Raw genomic sequence first — 16,717 nt, 5'->3', positions numbered from 1 at the left:
AAACTTTAGATAGGATGAAACTTGAAGCACTAATGGGCCCATTTCAAATTGACCGAATTTCCATTTTGTATATAAATTTATAATTTTCGACCATAGTGGGCTATTCTAAAAATTAACCAAATTCCTCTATTTCCCTTTGTGACGGGCCTTGCTTGCTTGGTCGAAACCCATAAATTGCAAAATTAAGTGGGCCCAATTTCCTTATTATCCGAACCCATTAGAATTTTAAATTCGCAAATCAATATGATGGGCCCATTCCAAATTGGCCTAATCCAACTCTAAAGAATTCAAATCTCCCATGGAAGTAATTCTATGGAAAATATGCGAAAGTAAATAGAAAATGAATGAAAAGCGGATGCAAACTGAGGAAAAACTAAGGAAAAAAGGCGAGAAGACACAGGGAATAGACTCTATGAGGGAAACAAATAAACACCTTTGTTGGATAAAGCAGAATAAAATGGGGGTGTCTACACATGATTATTATTTATTGCTAGCCACCTCTGCACAAATCGTACTTCTGCCAATCTTTGCACCAAAGGATGTGCGACAAGCCGAGAAGTACCCTCGACGAAGGTGGCTGGCAAATCCCTGTACAAAAAAAAAAAAAATTCTTAACAGAAACGTAAAAAATCTGGATGACCCGCGGGTCGACCCGGCCTGCACGGGCCGGGTGTGCATCTAAGCCCAATGACCTGTAAAATTTCACGGGTCATTTCCACCCCGCCCGTTTGACCCGGACCTGTCTTCTCTTTTATATTTAAAGGGAAATGACATTAGCACCACAATATTTTCATCATTATGGAAATTTCTACAGACCGGACGGTTGGGATCATCCTAGGGTAATGATTTTTGCAGCACAACCTATGTACATGGTGGCCCATGCAGCGCCACCAAAACAGTGGCGCCTGCATTGTTTGAGGGATCTAAACCGTTCATTTGTTCGGCCCTCGAGTAAATAGGTTGTGCCTTGAAAATATCCTCCATAGGGTGATCCTCACCCTCCGATCTGCTGAGGTCTAATTCCTCTTATAAAAAAAATGCCAGTACATTCCTATCTTATTGCATACATTTGCAGGGAAGACTGGTTAACATTTTATTTTTAGGATAATATAAGATCATGGGCAGAGATATCCCCCCGCCCCCCCTGCTCAGCATTACCACCCCCTTTTATTTGTTTTTTTCCTGGGAATTACTTTATTTTTCAAAAACAAAAAACAAAAAAGTGAAAATTCGGCCTTTTTTGTTAAAAGACAACCAAGGAAGGGGTAAAAACTCAGAAAACGGATGGAAATTTCACTTCTTCTATGCAAATAATTTTTAGATGTATCCAATTATGATATGTTGTTCTGGATAAATTCTATCTTAAATGATTTTTATCTATAATGGCATAATAGTAGTAACTCCAAAAAAAATTATAGAAAGCTTGTGTTAGAATCAACTTATCTGATAATGGCTATTCTCTATCTATATCACCTTATTTTAATCAGTTGACAAATTATTTTATTTAGTTGGAAAATGAAAAATTTCTACAAATCAGTTTTCTATACTTAGGGCTGCAACTCGGGTCGGGCGGGTCGGGTTTTGGAGAACCCAACCCTACCCGAGAAATATCTCGGGTTGGGTCGGGTCGGGTTTTTTTTTCGGAAAACCCACGATTCCCAAACCCGGCCCTACCCATGATAAATCTCGGGTCGGGTCGGGTCGGGTTTTTTTTCGGAAAACCCACGATTCCCAAACCCGGCCCTACCCATGATAAATCTCGGGTCGGGTTTTTTCACGTTGACGCAATTTTTTAAGGAAAATTCTTATTTGGCAAGGCAACTCAACTCATAGAAGTAGAAATTACACTCACATTACACTTGAATCAAACAATGATGTAATTACACTCACATTACACTTGAATCAAACAATGCTGTAATCAAACAATGTTGTAATTACAATCAAACAATGCTGAATCAAACACTTGAATCAACTCAACTCATAGAAGCAGAAATTACACTCACATACAATAACAGTGGGTGCGTGGGTTTTCACTTTTAACTTTTAACTAACAATAGAAAAAAATGTATATATTATAACTTATGTAACTCGGGTCGGGTCGGGTCGGGCCCCTTCAAACCCGGCTCGACCTGAGATTCATGCGGGCTTTTGAATGCTCAACCCGGCTCGACCCGAAACCCATGAAACCTGAACCCAACCCAGGCTATTTTCGGGTCGAGTCGATGCGGGTCGGGTAAAACCCGGCTCGAGTTGCAGCCCTATCTATGCTTATGCTAAATTTCATTGTAAAATACCTTTGCTCACGCACGTGCAATGTCGTTTTTACTAGTCTAAGAAAAAAGGAAAGAAAGAAATCAAGGCATACAAAGGGGGGAAAACACTAGGCTTAAAGCTGTTGTCGATTGAGGGGGGCGGGGGGGGGGGGTGGGGGGAGGAGAGAGAGAGAGAGAGAGAGAGAGAGAGAGAGAGAGAGAGGAGGAGCCACGTATGCAAAAAAACCAAACAAACCCGCGGAGTGAAGCGAGAAAAATTCCAAAAACTGGAGAAATTCGCGGGGTCATTGAATCCCTCCGCAAAACCCAAAAAACTCGAAAGAAGCGAACCAACAAAGGCCCAATCTGCTTCGAGTGAATTTCGGTCCTTCGCCATTTTCTAACCGAACTCCTTCTCTCAAGGGATTACCATTAAATCTCTCTCTCTCTCTCTCTCTCTCTCTCTCTCTCTCTCTCTCTCTCTCTCTCTCTCTCTCTCTCTCTCTCTTATCCACCTTCTTTAAGCCATTTTCTTTTGCTGGGTTTTTTCCTTTTTACCCTTTCTCATTATCTGTCTCCCTTTTTTTCACCTTCCTCATCTCCCACCTTCTTTTCTTAGTCATGGGCCGTGTTAAACTTCAGATAAAGAGAATAGAAAACAACACTAATCGACAAGTTACCTTTTCAAAGCGAAGGAATGGCCTTATTAAGAAGGCTTATGAGCTTTCTATCTTGTGTGATATTGATATCGCTCTTATCATGTTCTCCCCCTCTGGACGACTTAGCCACTTCTCCGGCAAGAGAAGGTGCAATTAAAAAAACCCAAAATAGGATTTCTCCTTTCTTAATTATTAGATATTTGTTTGTGATTTTTAAAGGTTTTTTCATCTTTCTTTGTTCTTTTTCTATGCGTTTTGCTTTTTAGGATTGAAGATGTCCTTACTCGGTACATAAATCTTCCCGACCATGATAGAGGAAGGTATGGCCCAAATTTCTTATTTTTTTTCTATTTGAGTATGGAAAAATTCGTTTTCTAATTTTAGTTTTTATGTTTTGTTCCTTGGGTTGGAATTAAACCAATAAATTCGTTTTTATGTTTTTGTGCAGTGCTGTTCAAAATAGAGAGGTATGTAGCTTCCCAACCGATATGTATCTAGTTTAATGATATTTAAAAATTAAATATCATTTTGTTCCTTTTGCACGTGTGCAGTATTTGATTAGGACTCTCAAGAAACTCAAGTGTGAGAGCGACATGGCTGTTCAACTGGCAAAGTCTCTCTCTCTCTCTCTCCACATATATTTTCACTTTTTTTTTGTTATTCTGATAAAATATACTTTTCGCTTGTGAATTTTGCCAATTTGAATCAGCCCAGGAGCTGTCAACTCCCACGTGGAGGTAAAAATATACTTTTTGTCCTTTGTTACACCCTAATCGCATGTAAAATGTCCAAATTCATGTAGTCTATGAATGAAATTTTTGTTTTGTTTTAATTTCTTGTAGGAGCTCCAACAAGAGATCAGTAGGTTTCAACACCAATTACAAATGGCTGAGGAGCGTCTAAGGTGTGGCAACTATATATAAAAACCAAAAAATAAAAACTAAAAGGTGGTCCCATAACTCGTGCATGTCATAATGTGAAAATCACTGTGTTCAAACATTTCTAACAGCCACTTAATGAGACCCTCTTGTATCATATGTCCCTTATTGGATCCGTTGATCATGTGTTGTATCAAGATTTTCTAAAAGATAAACGGTCTCGATCGTGGGACCCAAAAACTGCCTGTCAACAGTGACCCCAAGAATGATTGTCTACCTAGTCATTCTCTTTTCTTAAACTTCCATTTGGAATTTATAATCAGACGATCAGGTTCATCTAATTATTGTAATTTTCTAGTCATGCCATCTCGACAGTGTGGCCCACAAAATGAAAGGTCTGGATCCACGCTAGCATACTAATCAGTGGGACCTGATTAGGCTTATCAAGTCTGATATTAAGACTTAGGGATTGCTAGGGACCATCGCAAAAGGCATTTCGCAGACCGGCTGTTGCCTGAGAGAGCAGCCACATAGACTCACTATTCAACAGATTTTGTCTTGTTCATTTAATTCATCTGATGTGGCTGCTCTCTCATGCAACTAACGGTCCGCAAAATGTCACTAGTAAATCCCGAAGACTTATTATAGTATGATTCCCCATCTAATTTAAGTTTTTTTAGCGATAATTATCCATAACTTACTTAAGAAATAGCAGGTTTTTTGAGCCAGACCCTCTAAAGATGGCGTCCATAGCCGAGTTTGAATCCTGTGAGAAATTCCTTGTGGATGCATTGGCATGCGTCACACAGAGAAAGGTGCAATTTGCATGCATGTTAAGCTAGCAAAATTTAAAAAAGAAAAAAAATCCATGAATCTAAAAACTTTTTTTCTACTTTTGCAGAAATATTTACTAAGTAACCATCTTTCTTCTTACGATCCCTCAAGTATGCAGGTAAAAGAGAGAAACGAAATAAAAAAGAAAAAAAAAATTAGTTTACGTTGAAATGGAATAAGGGTTTTTTTTTATATATATATTTAAAATGCAGATGTATTTGGACACTCAAGAAGGTATGCCGACTTCGTTTGAGAATGAAGTTGTAAGCTGGTTGCCAGAGAATGCATCCAACTCTGCTCAGTTTTTCGTTGGATCCGACTCTTTGGTTCCTCTAAGGTATTTATTCTCATAAATAGAATAGTAGTTTTGATAATAACACTCCTCCCTTAATTTATATAGTCCCTTGGGCTCTTACAGTTCCCAATAAGGAAATGATATCTACGTTGATAAGGAGACTTTAATTGGCTGGTGATGCCAAAGTGGGAATTATACCAGTCTTTAACGACTAAGAAGAAAGGAAAATAAGTGGGGTCCCACTGTCCCAGTATAAAAACATGGGAGTCTGGATATCTTCTCCCTTCCCAATTTGCAGCATTTTTGGGAATCATAACAGCCTTTGACAATTAAATTGAAAAAATGAGAGAGAAGTGTCATTACATATTTAAGAGAGTGTGAATATGGTTTCCCTTCCCAACATGCTATGGGTATCTAAACAGAAAATTTCCAAACAAAAAGGTAACTAGGTACGATAGTGTTGATATAATATTCTAACGATTTGCTAGGGATTTTTGCAAAAAGACATTTCACGGCTGGCTATTGCAAGAGAGAGTAGCCACCTTAGATGAATTAAATGAATACGACAAAACCGCTGAAAAGTGAGCCTGGGTGGCTGCTCTCCCTTCCAACAGCCAGACGCAAAATGCCTTTCTGTGAAAGTCCCTAGCAAACCCAATATTCTATTAACATTATCCAATCTTTTTTAGAATAATTAGTTGGAAAATGATATTTCCTCCCCTTTTGTTTGTCTTTTTATGAAAATGAAATTCTTGAGAAAGTACAAAAAAAGAGGGTATAAATATAAGAAGGGTGGTGAAGTTGGAGCATTTAGAGGAGAATGCAAGAATGTGTATGCTACTGAAGTCTCGGCAAACCCAAACACATGTACTAAAACTCACTGAGTTAACTCTAAACATCGTCTGAGTTTCAAGTTTGATGTCAAGGGAGTGCAGAGTCTCCAATTGTTGCACAAATAGATGGTAGATGATCAAGGAATGGTATCATGGGTATATCTGAACAGTCATTGCTTGGACTTGGAGAATGACTAGGCAAGGATAAAGTGATCACCAAGGATTAACGGTAACATATAATTTCTGGGTCCCCCGTGGGACATACATGTATGTAAAATCATGACCATTGATCCCACATGTACTTGGAAGCGTCTGGAACTAACATCCCATGCTAAGATAGTGGACCCCATAATCAATGGTTTGGCTTTTCTAAGCAGAACCCTAAACAAGACTTGGTGGATCATGTATGTAGTAGGATCACCCAATCAGGGTGTATTATTCAACAGCATTTTTGCCGGAGTTATCCTTTCAGTTCAATTGTTCTGATAATGTCTACAAGGCGCAAGTGGGGCCCAAGAAGTGTCTGTCAGTAAAAAAGAATAACCGCCCATCTTTTTAGCATTTTCCTTGCATTAGGAGGTCAGTGGATCAAATAGGACCCCTTCGATCAGGCAAACATTTAAAAAAATAATATTAAGTAATAACTTATAGGCTGCAAAATCAGGAAAAGGAATCACATCCTATTCCGATTCCCATTTTAAACGTAATTTTAAAAAAAAATAAAAAAATCTAATACAAATTTCAATACATTTGGATCGAATCAGAATACCACCTGTCCACCCCATGTTTCTTGTTCATTTTTCCAAACTTATGTCTCAACTTAGACAGATTATATACGGTAATAAGAAATTCTAACCTGGTCATGTGGTAATTATCATCCAATTTGATTCTTATTTTGCTCATGTTTTTAGGGATCACTCCACCTCAATCTACGACTCGCTCTCTCATGGCACAAGCATACATGTGGACCCTAGCATTGGCGAATGCCACATCAGCAACCAGAGTGACAGGAACCTGCCATCATGGCACCAGGCGTACGCGTCCACAGAGCTACTCTCCACCCTAATTCCATCACCCGCGTTCCCTCTAATCCAAGTTTGCCTCCTTAATCTTTGAATATCATTTAAGTGTAATTTTAACTTCAAAACTGCCAATGTGGCCTAGGACCATCTGAATTCCCTTGATTGGAGCAAGTGATGGGGCCCATCTATATTTACACTTGATAACCCTCAGCATTGAGGGTGGGTCCCATCTTTTGTCCCAATCCCATTAGTTTATTCTTCTGGTTTTAATCGCCTTATCACTAACATCTAATCATTGACACATCTTCATGCCAGCATGGAATGGCAGGCCCTGAAATGCCTCAGATGATGCCACGTGAGCAGGTGGAGACCCCGACAAGTTGCACGCAGTTGCTAACCAGTGAAGAAGCTGCCACGTGGCAAAGCTGACTCGGATTTGGAACTTTCCACTTGTATTTATGGTTTTCTTTTTTGTCCTATTGTGATAAAGAAAACAAGTGTATCATAGCTTTTACAGGGCTTGCTATAACACGCGAGAGTTGAGGAGCTTTAAAACATCACCTTTCAGATGATAGGCCTTTAATAAATTAGGATTAGGATAATTTCCTTTCTTATGGGTGGCAGTACCAAGTTCTTTGTTCCATTTTATTTATTTTTTGTTATTTTATTTTTGTTTTGGAGTTGAAGAAAATAGGAGAAACAAAAACAGGCGTATTTATTCAGGCATGTAAAACAAGCATTAATGTAAAGCGATATCATGTTATGTGTGCAACAGGGAGCCTTTTCTTTCTTGGTCAACAAGTCACTTTCTTGGTCAATAAAGCAAGAATGATAGTTTTACATGCAGATTCGTATAAGGAGGGAGTTAGAGATAATTATGTCCTCCAAGTTAGTAGGTATTATTAGAGCGTTTGTTAGTATGCTATCGGACTCGCCCGCTTGTATGAGGCCCGTAATTTACCACAGTGCAATTCCAACGTCAGACACGAAGAAGCCCATCACAACTAATAGCGTGCCTACACCTCCAATTCGACGAATGGGCTCCGCTGAGTTGCAGAAGAGACGAGCACAAGGGTTGTGCTATGATTGCAATGAGAAGTTTGTTCCGGGCCATCGGTGTAAGAAATTGTTTTTATAGAGACCTGTTATGAAGATGTAGATGGCAACGAGGCAATCAACTTGGACGAATCAAATTCCTAATTTTGGTGTTGAGGACAAGACCAAACTCAAGGGGGGATGGATGTTACGTGTGCAATAGGGAGCCTTTTCTTTCTTGGTCAACAAGTCACTTTCTTAGTCAATAAACAAGAATGGTAGTTTTACATGCAGATTCGTATAAGGAGGGAGTTAGAGATAATTATCTCCTCCAAGTTAGTAGGTATTGTTAGTGTGTTTGTTAGTATGCTATTTAGGTAGTTGGTTTTTAATGGCTAGTTTTACAACGATTGTTGGTGTAAGCTTATCTCACCTATTTTCATGTAACCCAACGTGGCCTTGAGTATTTAAATAAATAAATCATTTACAGGGTGGGTATGCGTTTTCAACCTAATCAGTAACACTTGTGTTATTTTGAGGCTTGGTTTCCTCCATTAAACCAACACCATTTCTCACCCAATTCTCATTATCCATCATATGTAAAGGGCAGAATAAGAGGGATGATCCTCTGTACGTACCATCTAACCAGTTATTTAAGAAGATCTCTGCACTTTTACTTCCATGTTCTTAATTAATTGATTGATTTGAATTCTAGAGCGAGCCAACATTTTTTTCCCTTCTTTTGGTATCAACTGAGCTTAAGTCCTGAGGAAAAGACCGAGGTTGATACATTCAAGTAGACCTGGTGCCCGCGGGTCGACCCGGCCCACCCGCAAATTTGCGGGCACGGGCCTAAGTTTCCGTGACCCGTCAAAAACCAACCCGCGGGTGACCCAACCCGCAAAAACACGGGTCGGGTCGGGTCAACCCGCGGGCACCCGCATTTTTACAGTATTTTTTAATCTTTTTGAGAATGTTATCATCACTGTTGTTTGTTTTTTATGAGTAACTCCTCACTTTATAAAAAGTACGGTATGTCCTGCACCGTAGGATTATCCAAAGTTCCAAACCGTCCATTAGATGGGCCATACCCTAAATAGGTTATGCCCCAAAATTATTTCCATCGGTTGATTCTAACCCTCCGATCTATAGAGGGTTAGGATCAACCCTCTAACATTCAGATTGGAGGGATAGGATCATCCTATGGAAATGATTTTTGGAGCATAACCTATTTAGGCTATGGCCCAACTAATGGACGGTTTGGATCATCCTATGGTGTGGGCCATACATAAAGTGAGAGTGCCCAGTAGTGTTGATAACATTTAAATGTGGTTTTTATTTTATTAGAATTTGCTATCAAGCTTCTCCTTTGGCAATTTCTCGGCAAGTGGCCTTTGTGTATGCAAAGATGCGCGCATCCAAATGTTGCTAAAACGTTCCTAGAAAATGTAAAAAAGTAATCATTACACCACAAAAAGTAAATTAGCTAAATTATAAAGTTTTGAATGAAAAATTACGGGTTATAAAATTTTAAAATTACGAAAAAAATACCAAATCACATATCGTAGGTTATGACAATTACGGGAAAAATAGAGGCTGTCAAATCAAAATAATTATTACAATCCCTTTGCGGCATATTTGCGGGTGACCAGCGGGTTGACCCGGCCCACCCGCGGGCCGCGCGGGTCACGTAAATTTTGACCCGCCAAAATGCGGGTCATTTTCTCACCCGACCCGTGGACCCGCACCCGCATCACCCGCGGGTTGACCCGGCCCGACCCACCCATTTGCCAGGTCTACATTCAAGTCCTCTTTAGCTACATTGATTTCATCAGGTGCATTGCATTTTTATGGTGTAGGACCTCAACATGGGCATAATGAATTTTTTGTAAACATCTAGTTGACTGATCCTTCCCATTTTTCAAGTACTTTAATTAATTATCTAGACCATTACTGAAAATCTCTCTTTTTAAAAAAAATCTATAGATAAGGAATCTTTTTTTGTTGCGATCAATTTTGTCATAGATTGTAGTTTCTTGAGCTTGTGATCACTACTACCCTTCTCTTGTTTTTCAATATTAACATGTCAATATTAGCAGGTATTTGATCGATACTCAAAACTGAATTAGAAAAAAAAAAAAAAACCCATGTTTTCATCGGCGTTCATAAAACGTCGCTGAATATTATATTCGCCGATGGTCATTAACAAAATGTTGCTGAATGAGATATCCACCGATGGTCTTTAGCGTCGTTGTATTTGCCGATGGTCACAAAACGTCGGTAAACACACATCCAAGGCCCATTTGGATTTTTTAATGACGGTCTTGACCGTCGGTGCAATATTACATACACCGACGGTTTACTTAAAACATCGGTGATAACCTTAAGACCAACGACGTTCATAAAAATGACAACACCGACGGTTTGCAAAAAACGTCGGTAAATACTTTTAGGCACGGTAGCATCAATGACGATCACCGATGTTCATTGGCATATGCACCGACGGTCATGACCGTAGGTGAATGTCACTTTTCTTGTAGTGTATGGATATAAAATAAAGTGAAAACCGCAAGGAAAAGAAGATAACAAAACCCTATGAATTCCACGGAAGGATAGTAGAAACCCTACACTTCACTGACTGTTCCCTTTGTCTCTCCCCTCCAGAAATCTAAAGGCCCAAACAAACTAAAAACCTAATAGCCCTCTATTTGCATGGTCAAAGAGCCCTTGAATGTGAAGTCAACCTCATATGGGTCTTGAAATGAATGGTGGAGTCGTTGCCCAATTTTTTCTTTTGGAAAATAATATTTCCACCCTCTTAAGCATCCGAACACTTTTCCTGAGCATATAGGAGAAAAATAACACAGGTAGATAGTTATTTCAACTTAAAAAGAAATGAATACAGTGGTTCGTGAGCATAGGCTGATTTTGGAATGCATGGTGGAGTGGAGGGGTACATTCAAGGCTCACAGTCTATGATTACAAATTAGTGCAGCTTTCGCTTACTTCTTGTTTGTGCTATAAATTGTGATAACATAGAGGAGGACACATCTTTAAATAGATAAGATAATAAATTAAGGGAAGTGATTTCAGCTCTCCAATGTTTCGATAAACATGCGCTCCACTTGTTTGTCGTGTAGTATTTAAAGATTTTTAAGTGCTTTTTGAGAACCGTATTATTCCTCTGACAGCCCTTTAAATGCGACACGATAAAAATTGGGAAATGATTTCAGCGCTCTAATGTTTTGATAAACATGCACTCATGTGTTTGTCGTGTAGCATTTAAAGGGCTTTAAGAGCCTTTTGAGAACCGTGATATCCTCTTACATCCCTTTAAATACAACACGACTGAGAAGTGAAGCACATGTTTATCAAAACACTTGAGGCAGAAATCATTTCCCTAAAAATTGGAGCGCATAAATTATTTCCCTAAATTAAATGCAAAGGCATATTATATTTCGGGAGATGATTTTTTCAAACAAACACCCCCCCATCTCAGGATAATGCGCCTTTAAGGTGAATTGTGAGCAGACTTTAATGCTTTTTTACGACGCCGAATCATGTTAAAAGAGGGGCGTATTATCCTACCGGGGAGAGGGGGTTGAAACCATCTCCCTATATTTCCCAACTGGTAAACAATAACAAGTAAGAAAACATTATCTGAAATTTAAGAAGACAAGAATAAATACGATGCTCTCATTTAGGCAATGACATCTACAATGGGGCCCACAAGTGAATGGCCTAAATCCTGCGTGTTGCTCTGTTTGGATTGCAGGAATTTACTGGAAAAGTTTGGGCAACAAAAATTTTTGTAAAATTTTGTACCACTTTTACGCATGAAAAAGAGAACTTGAACCAACCCTATTCTATTTTCTTTTAGAGGGACCTTCAATTTATGATGATATTCCTCTATATTAACCATAATAATATCATTTCCCTATAAATTGTGGAAAGAAAAAAATTTCCCAAGAAAAAAATTTCTATCAGAAATATTTTTCTTGCAATCCAAACAAGGAGGTTCAGATTCATCCACTGGAAGAAAACAGGAGAGGACATACACACATGAAACTTTCTCCAAAGAGTTCTAGATTGAAAATTTGCAAACTCAATCATTTTTTATTCTCAAAATTCCGCTCAACACAAAAAATTGGAGAGTTTTCTGTACTTCATACCATTTTTGTCATAAAAGCCACCCAAGGCCAGCCACTAAATTGCTAATTTGCAACTTTATTCATCCCATAAATTTAATCCAAGATGCCCCCAAACTTGTGTTTCACTACTTAGCTCCAAGGAGTCAAAACCCATCCTCTAGCCATCTGAATTCATGGGGTGAATATATTTAAGTTTACATACTTTATTCTTTTTTGCATACCTTTATTCCTATTAGCTCGAGTGCATTTTGAAATGGCTGAAGACAAAATTTTCTTGGGTGCTTTTATTGCAAGAGGTCTGTAATTATGTCCAAGTCAATTTATTCTCGTGCATTGTTCTTACTGAAATAGACAGCTCAACCCCACTGTCTTCAAAGTGCAACAGCAGGGTGTGTAGATTTTGGAATACAATTCATGGGTTCTAAAGCTCCTATAGACCTTTCAGATCTAACCATGAAGAAGGTGCAGGTCTTAGCTTGTGTAGGTGTGGAAGGTGATGCCCAGAAAGAAAGTTTAAAATTGACATTCTCTTAAATGCCTCGGCGGTATCTCTCCTGAGCTTCTACTCTATTCCCACGACAAGGGCCGTTGGATTTTTCTTGACCTTGCAAGTCCAAACATCTAGTCCCTCATCTCATGACTATTTTACTTATATTCTAAGAGGCTATTGTTGCAAGGTTCCAGTTTCGGGCTTGTGGAAATCACCTTCCCTCATCTATCCCTCCCGAGCTCTGCCCGTCTAAGCAATAACTGCTGGGTCAAGCATTAATCTCGAGGGAGAAGAATATATCTGAGGGGAATTTTGTTCTTTCACCCAAGTGGGACTGACCTTTGGATCAGAATGAGAAGATGGAGTTGCCAATTCAGGGTAGGCCTCCCCCTGCAGCAGTTGTTAATGCCTCCCCTCCCCTGCAGAATTAAATGCTTCTGATCTGTCCCTGCATCCTCTACCCAAGAAAGTAGTCAACCCGTCTATTGCAGCCTCTCTAATTCCTTCCTCAGAAAAGCAAGAAAACCCTGCTTTGGTAGAAACCTCCCCTAAATCTGATGGCCCATCGAATCCCCAAATGTCTCTCCTGGACATCTTGCACTGTTCTGTTGAGAACAGCAAAAAAATGGTTGAGACCTGCCCTTTTCAAGGTAGCTCTATGACATGTATTTGCCATCTTTTCAGTCAAATGCATTAATTGAATGCAGAGAATCTCAAGCTCGCCTATTAGCTGCTCTTGATTGCACGGCCCATAATTCCCGCCCAGATTCACGCCCAAATTTTCAAACTAAAGGTGCTTTTCATTCCTTTGAATCTAGCCATGGGAAAGCAAATGAAAAGGTAGCAAGTTTTCAGCCATCTGGTTGTCCATCTACCTCTGAGAAATCCGATAGCCCTGCTGTTCCCTCTTCCCATGAAAATCTCGGCTCATCCAAAGATCTTTGCATAGCAGGATCTTCTTCCCTTGCAGGACCTTATGCAAATACTTCCAGCTTCTCCTTGTCCCCAAATGCTAAGGCAGAAAAGGTGCCCCGCATCGATAAGTGGACTTCTCTCTTTACTCAAGCTGAAGCTCATGAGCAAAATACCACCTTGGATCACTTTGTTGATGAAGATGATAGTGAAGATGAAGAAAAAGTGGTACTCAAATCTGATGACTTCGAAGAGGTGGAAAATAAATGGAACAACTGCCTTATTGGTTTCTTCCCTGGTAGAAGGTCGTACTTCGTTGCTCTCAAAGATTCTCTTCTCAGACAATGGAAGCTAAAAGGAGATTTCTCCCTTCATGCTCTAAATAGTGGTGTTTTCCTCTTCAAGTTTCTATACAAGGAGGACTACACAAAGGTTCTTGAATCCCCTCCCACCACTTTTGGAGGTAGAGTTCTTGTCCTCCAAAAATGGACGCCGGAATAAAAAATGGAGAGAGTAAAGATGACTGAAATTCCTATTTGGATAAGATTTCCTGGTCCTCATCTAAAATTCTGGACTCGCAGAGGCCTCAGTAAAATTGCTAGTAGATTTGAAAAACCCATGTACATGGACTCCTATACAGCTAATGCGACTCGTCTAATGTTCGCCTGAGTTTGTGTCATGGTAAATGTGGATAAAAAACTCCCAGATTCTATCATAATAGAGACTCCAACAGGGACTCACATCCAATTGGTGGAATATGATTGGAAGCCTTCGGCTTGCAAAAATTGCATAGACTTTAGCCATGGGACTGATAGATGCAATTACATTTCTGATTCTCAGAACATTTCACTTATCCCTCCAAGGCAAGTTTGGAAACCCAAGTCATTAGCCAATGATGTCTCAAGAATTCAGATAGGAGCTGGATTGTCTAATAATGGCTCTAATGAGGGGGTTGCCTCAGTAGCTCATCAGCCCAAGACCAATCCTCAGATCTTAAAGGATGTTGTTTCTTCCCAGAAGAAAGCCCAAATTGTCAGCAGCGAAATCACTAAGGGCCTGTTCAGTTGCAGCAAGGAAACGGAAAGGAAAAGGAAATGACGTGGCAGAAGGAAACAGAAAGGAAACGGAAAGGAAAAGAAACTGCTAAGAAAGCAGTTGAGTGTGCGTTCAGTTGCCAGGAAACGGAAAAGAAACAGTAAAGAAACAACAGGAATGTGCATTCAGTTGCCAGGGAAACGGAAAAGAAACATCACAGAAGTTGTGGAAATATCATTCTCTATTATGAGAAATATCATGTTTGGAAAGACAAGATCCATTAAATTGATCTAAACCATACACGTGGCGAATGTATATAGTGATCAAGACCGTTCAAAATGTGGGTCTACTATGTATGTCCCTAAGCCAAAAAACCGAACTTATCAAGCCATCCAACCCATCTAAAGTAGAGAAACATGGGCCCATCCACAGATGGGTCACATTCTGTAACAGTCAAGATCCTTTTTCCATGTTCATTTACAACATTATAGATAAATGATGCCTTCACTTCCTTGTTTTAATAACGACACTTCTCTTTTGCACCTTTTTAATTACCTTTTGATAGCTTACAATTCCAAAAAGCAATTATCTACCAACCAAATAAGAGTTTGAAAAGTTGGGAGTCCCAATAACAAAAAAGGAAGTATAGATAAAATTTCCACTAATAAATTATGTAGCCAATCATCCAAAAGAGAATAATTTTCTCATTTTTATTCAAATTAAAAAGTTAAAACGTTCTGTCCACTATTAGTGTATGTATGCACAGTTTATTCAGTCAAATCAGTCCCTTACCCATGACTAACCTAAACTTCTAATTAAGTAAATATTGCTTGCGAGTAGATGTATCATTCTGAACTGGCTCAGAGTTAGGGGAAGATATGGAGAGGGAAGAAAATACTAGAGACAGAATCGACTTGAACAGTCTTGATTAGGGATTTTGAAAACAAGACATTGAAGTGCATTGTTACTCAATGGAATACTAGCAGACAATGTCTTCGCTAGTTGATTTGCCGCATCTGGTTTGAATCATCCATGATCTTGTTGATCATACTTCCATTACCAATTGGAGCCTAAACAGTTCTTTTTTATCATACAGAAGAACATAGCATTATGAAGGTATTGACAAATAAGCTCAGATCTTAGGTGGTGCTACTTTATGTAAATAAATGATTTTTTACATCATATAATAAAATAGTATGTACAACAGATTTTCCTATTGGCTAATGCTAACGCAACTGATATTTTGCCGCCACCCTCTTACCCAGTAAAAGAATCTGAATGGTTATGCATTACCAACTGATGTTTAAATTCTTCTTTTTATTGTTGTAGTTCTAGACTGTACACTGGTTCTGGTGCTTTCTTTTAAAATGGTAGCAGATTGCTCTGGCTAGGCTTTAACTGTGGAGATCAGAGGCTTGAGAAATAGTAATCCTGGTACATCACATCCGTCATTGTTGTCCCACCAAACACCGCTATAGAATTCTGCAAATCATCTAGATTCAAATCTGCAAACCATTCATTATCGTATTTCAAAATTCATGGTAGCTAAAAGTGCCTAAGTTTAACCAAAACTTCGAAGAACAGCTAGTCATGCTGTAAATGACCTGCTGAACAAACCTCAACGGTTAAGCTCAATTACAAATCCTACGACAAAGAATCTCAGTGTAAACTAAACAACTGACTCAACAGCACCTTAATTCCAAAGCAATAGCAGAATCTGTAACAAGTGGCAACAAACCGAGCCACATCATTGTGAAGAACACCAAAATGGAAGAAATAACCAGAATTTAAGCATCTTTCACTACTCCATGTAACCAGACATAACTCCAAAGAGCCCTAGCATACTTAAATTATAGCGAATGCAAGAGTTCTTAGGTAACAGATGAACATAGAGAGAAAGCATGACAAGAGATCTATGCATTCACACCTATTGAAAAAAGAAAGATCACAAAGCAATCACAAAGCCTCTTTCTTATATAAACCAAATCTTACTCACCTGGGCATGTCAAGTTGAGGAGAAAACAATCAACAACTTTAGAAATCCATGCCAAATACATGCCCAAGAAGGTGAGAATAAAAACTGTTTTTTCTCAACTGAAACTGTTTTACAGAGATTGGTGGGATGCTTTTCCTCCTGATTCCAGGTTTCCATTTTTGCATTCGTCTCCAATCTTTGCAAGTAAAAAACAAGCTGAAATTCAAACGCCTACAGAAAAAAACATTCCATTTTTTTAACACCCTATGCCATAGTTTGACACATTTTACATAGTTGAAAGTCAAACGCCTACAGAAAAAAAAAAGTTCCATATAAAACACTATCT

At 39.0% G+C, this 16,717-nt stretch overlaps 1 protein-coding gene across 2 annotated transcripts; it reads left to right on the top strand.

Annotated features, from left to right (window-relative positions):
• Positions 1 to 2,773: 2,773 nt before the first annotated feature.
• LOC143862385 (agamous-like MADS-box protein AGL104) lies at positions 2,774 to 8,229 on the top strand. Of its 2 annotated transcripts, none has more exons than XM_077373426.1 (11): positions 2,774 to 3,058; positions 3,178 to 3,231; positions 3,360 to 3,378; positions 3,463 to 3,524; positions 3,621 to 3,648; positions 3,754 to 3,815; positions 4,502 to 4,604; positions 4,691 to 4,741; positions 4,836 to 4,960; positions 6,663 to 6,846; positions 7,089 to 8,229. In XM_077373426.1, the coding sequence occupies exons 1-11, from the start codon at positions 2,874 to 2,876 to the stop codon at positions 7,200 to 7,202; spliced, it is 987 nt and encodes a 328-aa protein (XP_077229541.1). In that variant the 5' UTR covers positions 2,774 to 2,873; the 3' UTR covers positions 7,203 to 8,229. The 2 variants fall into 2 exon arrangements, with proteins under 2 accessions (XP_077229541.1, XP_077229548.1); XM_077373433.1 differs by having other exon boundaries at positions 4,505 to 4,604; positions 7,089 to 8,211.
• The last annotated feature ends 8,488 nt before the right edge of the window (positions 8,230 to 16,717 follow it).

The sequence above is a fragment of the Tasmannia lanceolata genome, unplaced genomic scaffold, assembly GCF_043159265.1.
Source record: "Tasmannia lanceolata isolate RefF3 unplaced genomic scaffold, GAP_Taslan_0.1 ptg000003l, whole genome shotgun sequence".
NCBI lineage: Eukaryota > Viridiplantae > Streptophyta > Magnoliopsida > Canellales > Winteraceae > Tasmannia > Tasmannia lanceolata.
This window is presented reverse-complemented; position numbering and strand designations above follow the sequence as displayed.

Excerpts from the sequence above, each read along its gene's own strand:
- LOC143862385 (XM_077373426.1), top strand. The coding sequence starts at position 2,874 with ATGGGCCGTGTTAAACTTCAGATAAAGAGAATAGAAAACAACACTAAT. Across the intron at positions 3,649-3,753 it reads CTGTCAACTCCCACGTGGAG|GAGCTCCAACAAGAGATCAG; the intron begins GTAAAAATATAC and ends AATTTCTTGTAG. Across the intron at positions 4,605-4,690 it reads CATGCGTCACACAGAGAAAG|AAATATTTACTAAGTAACCA; the intron begins GTGCAATTTGCA and ends CTACTTTTGCAG.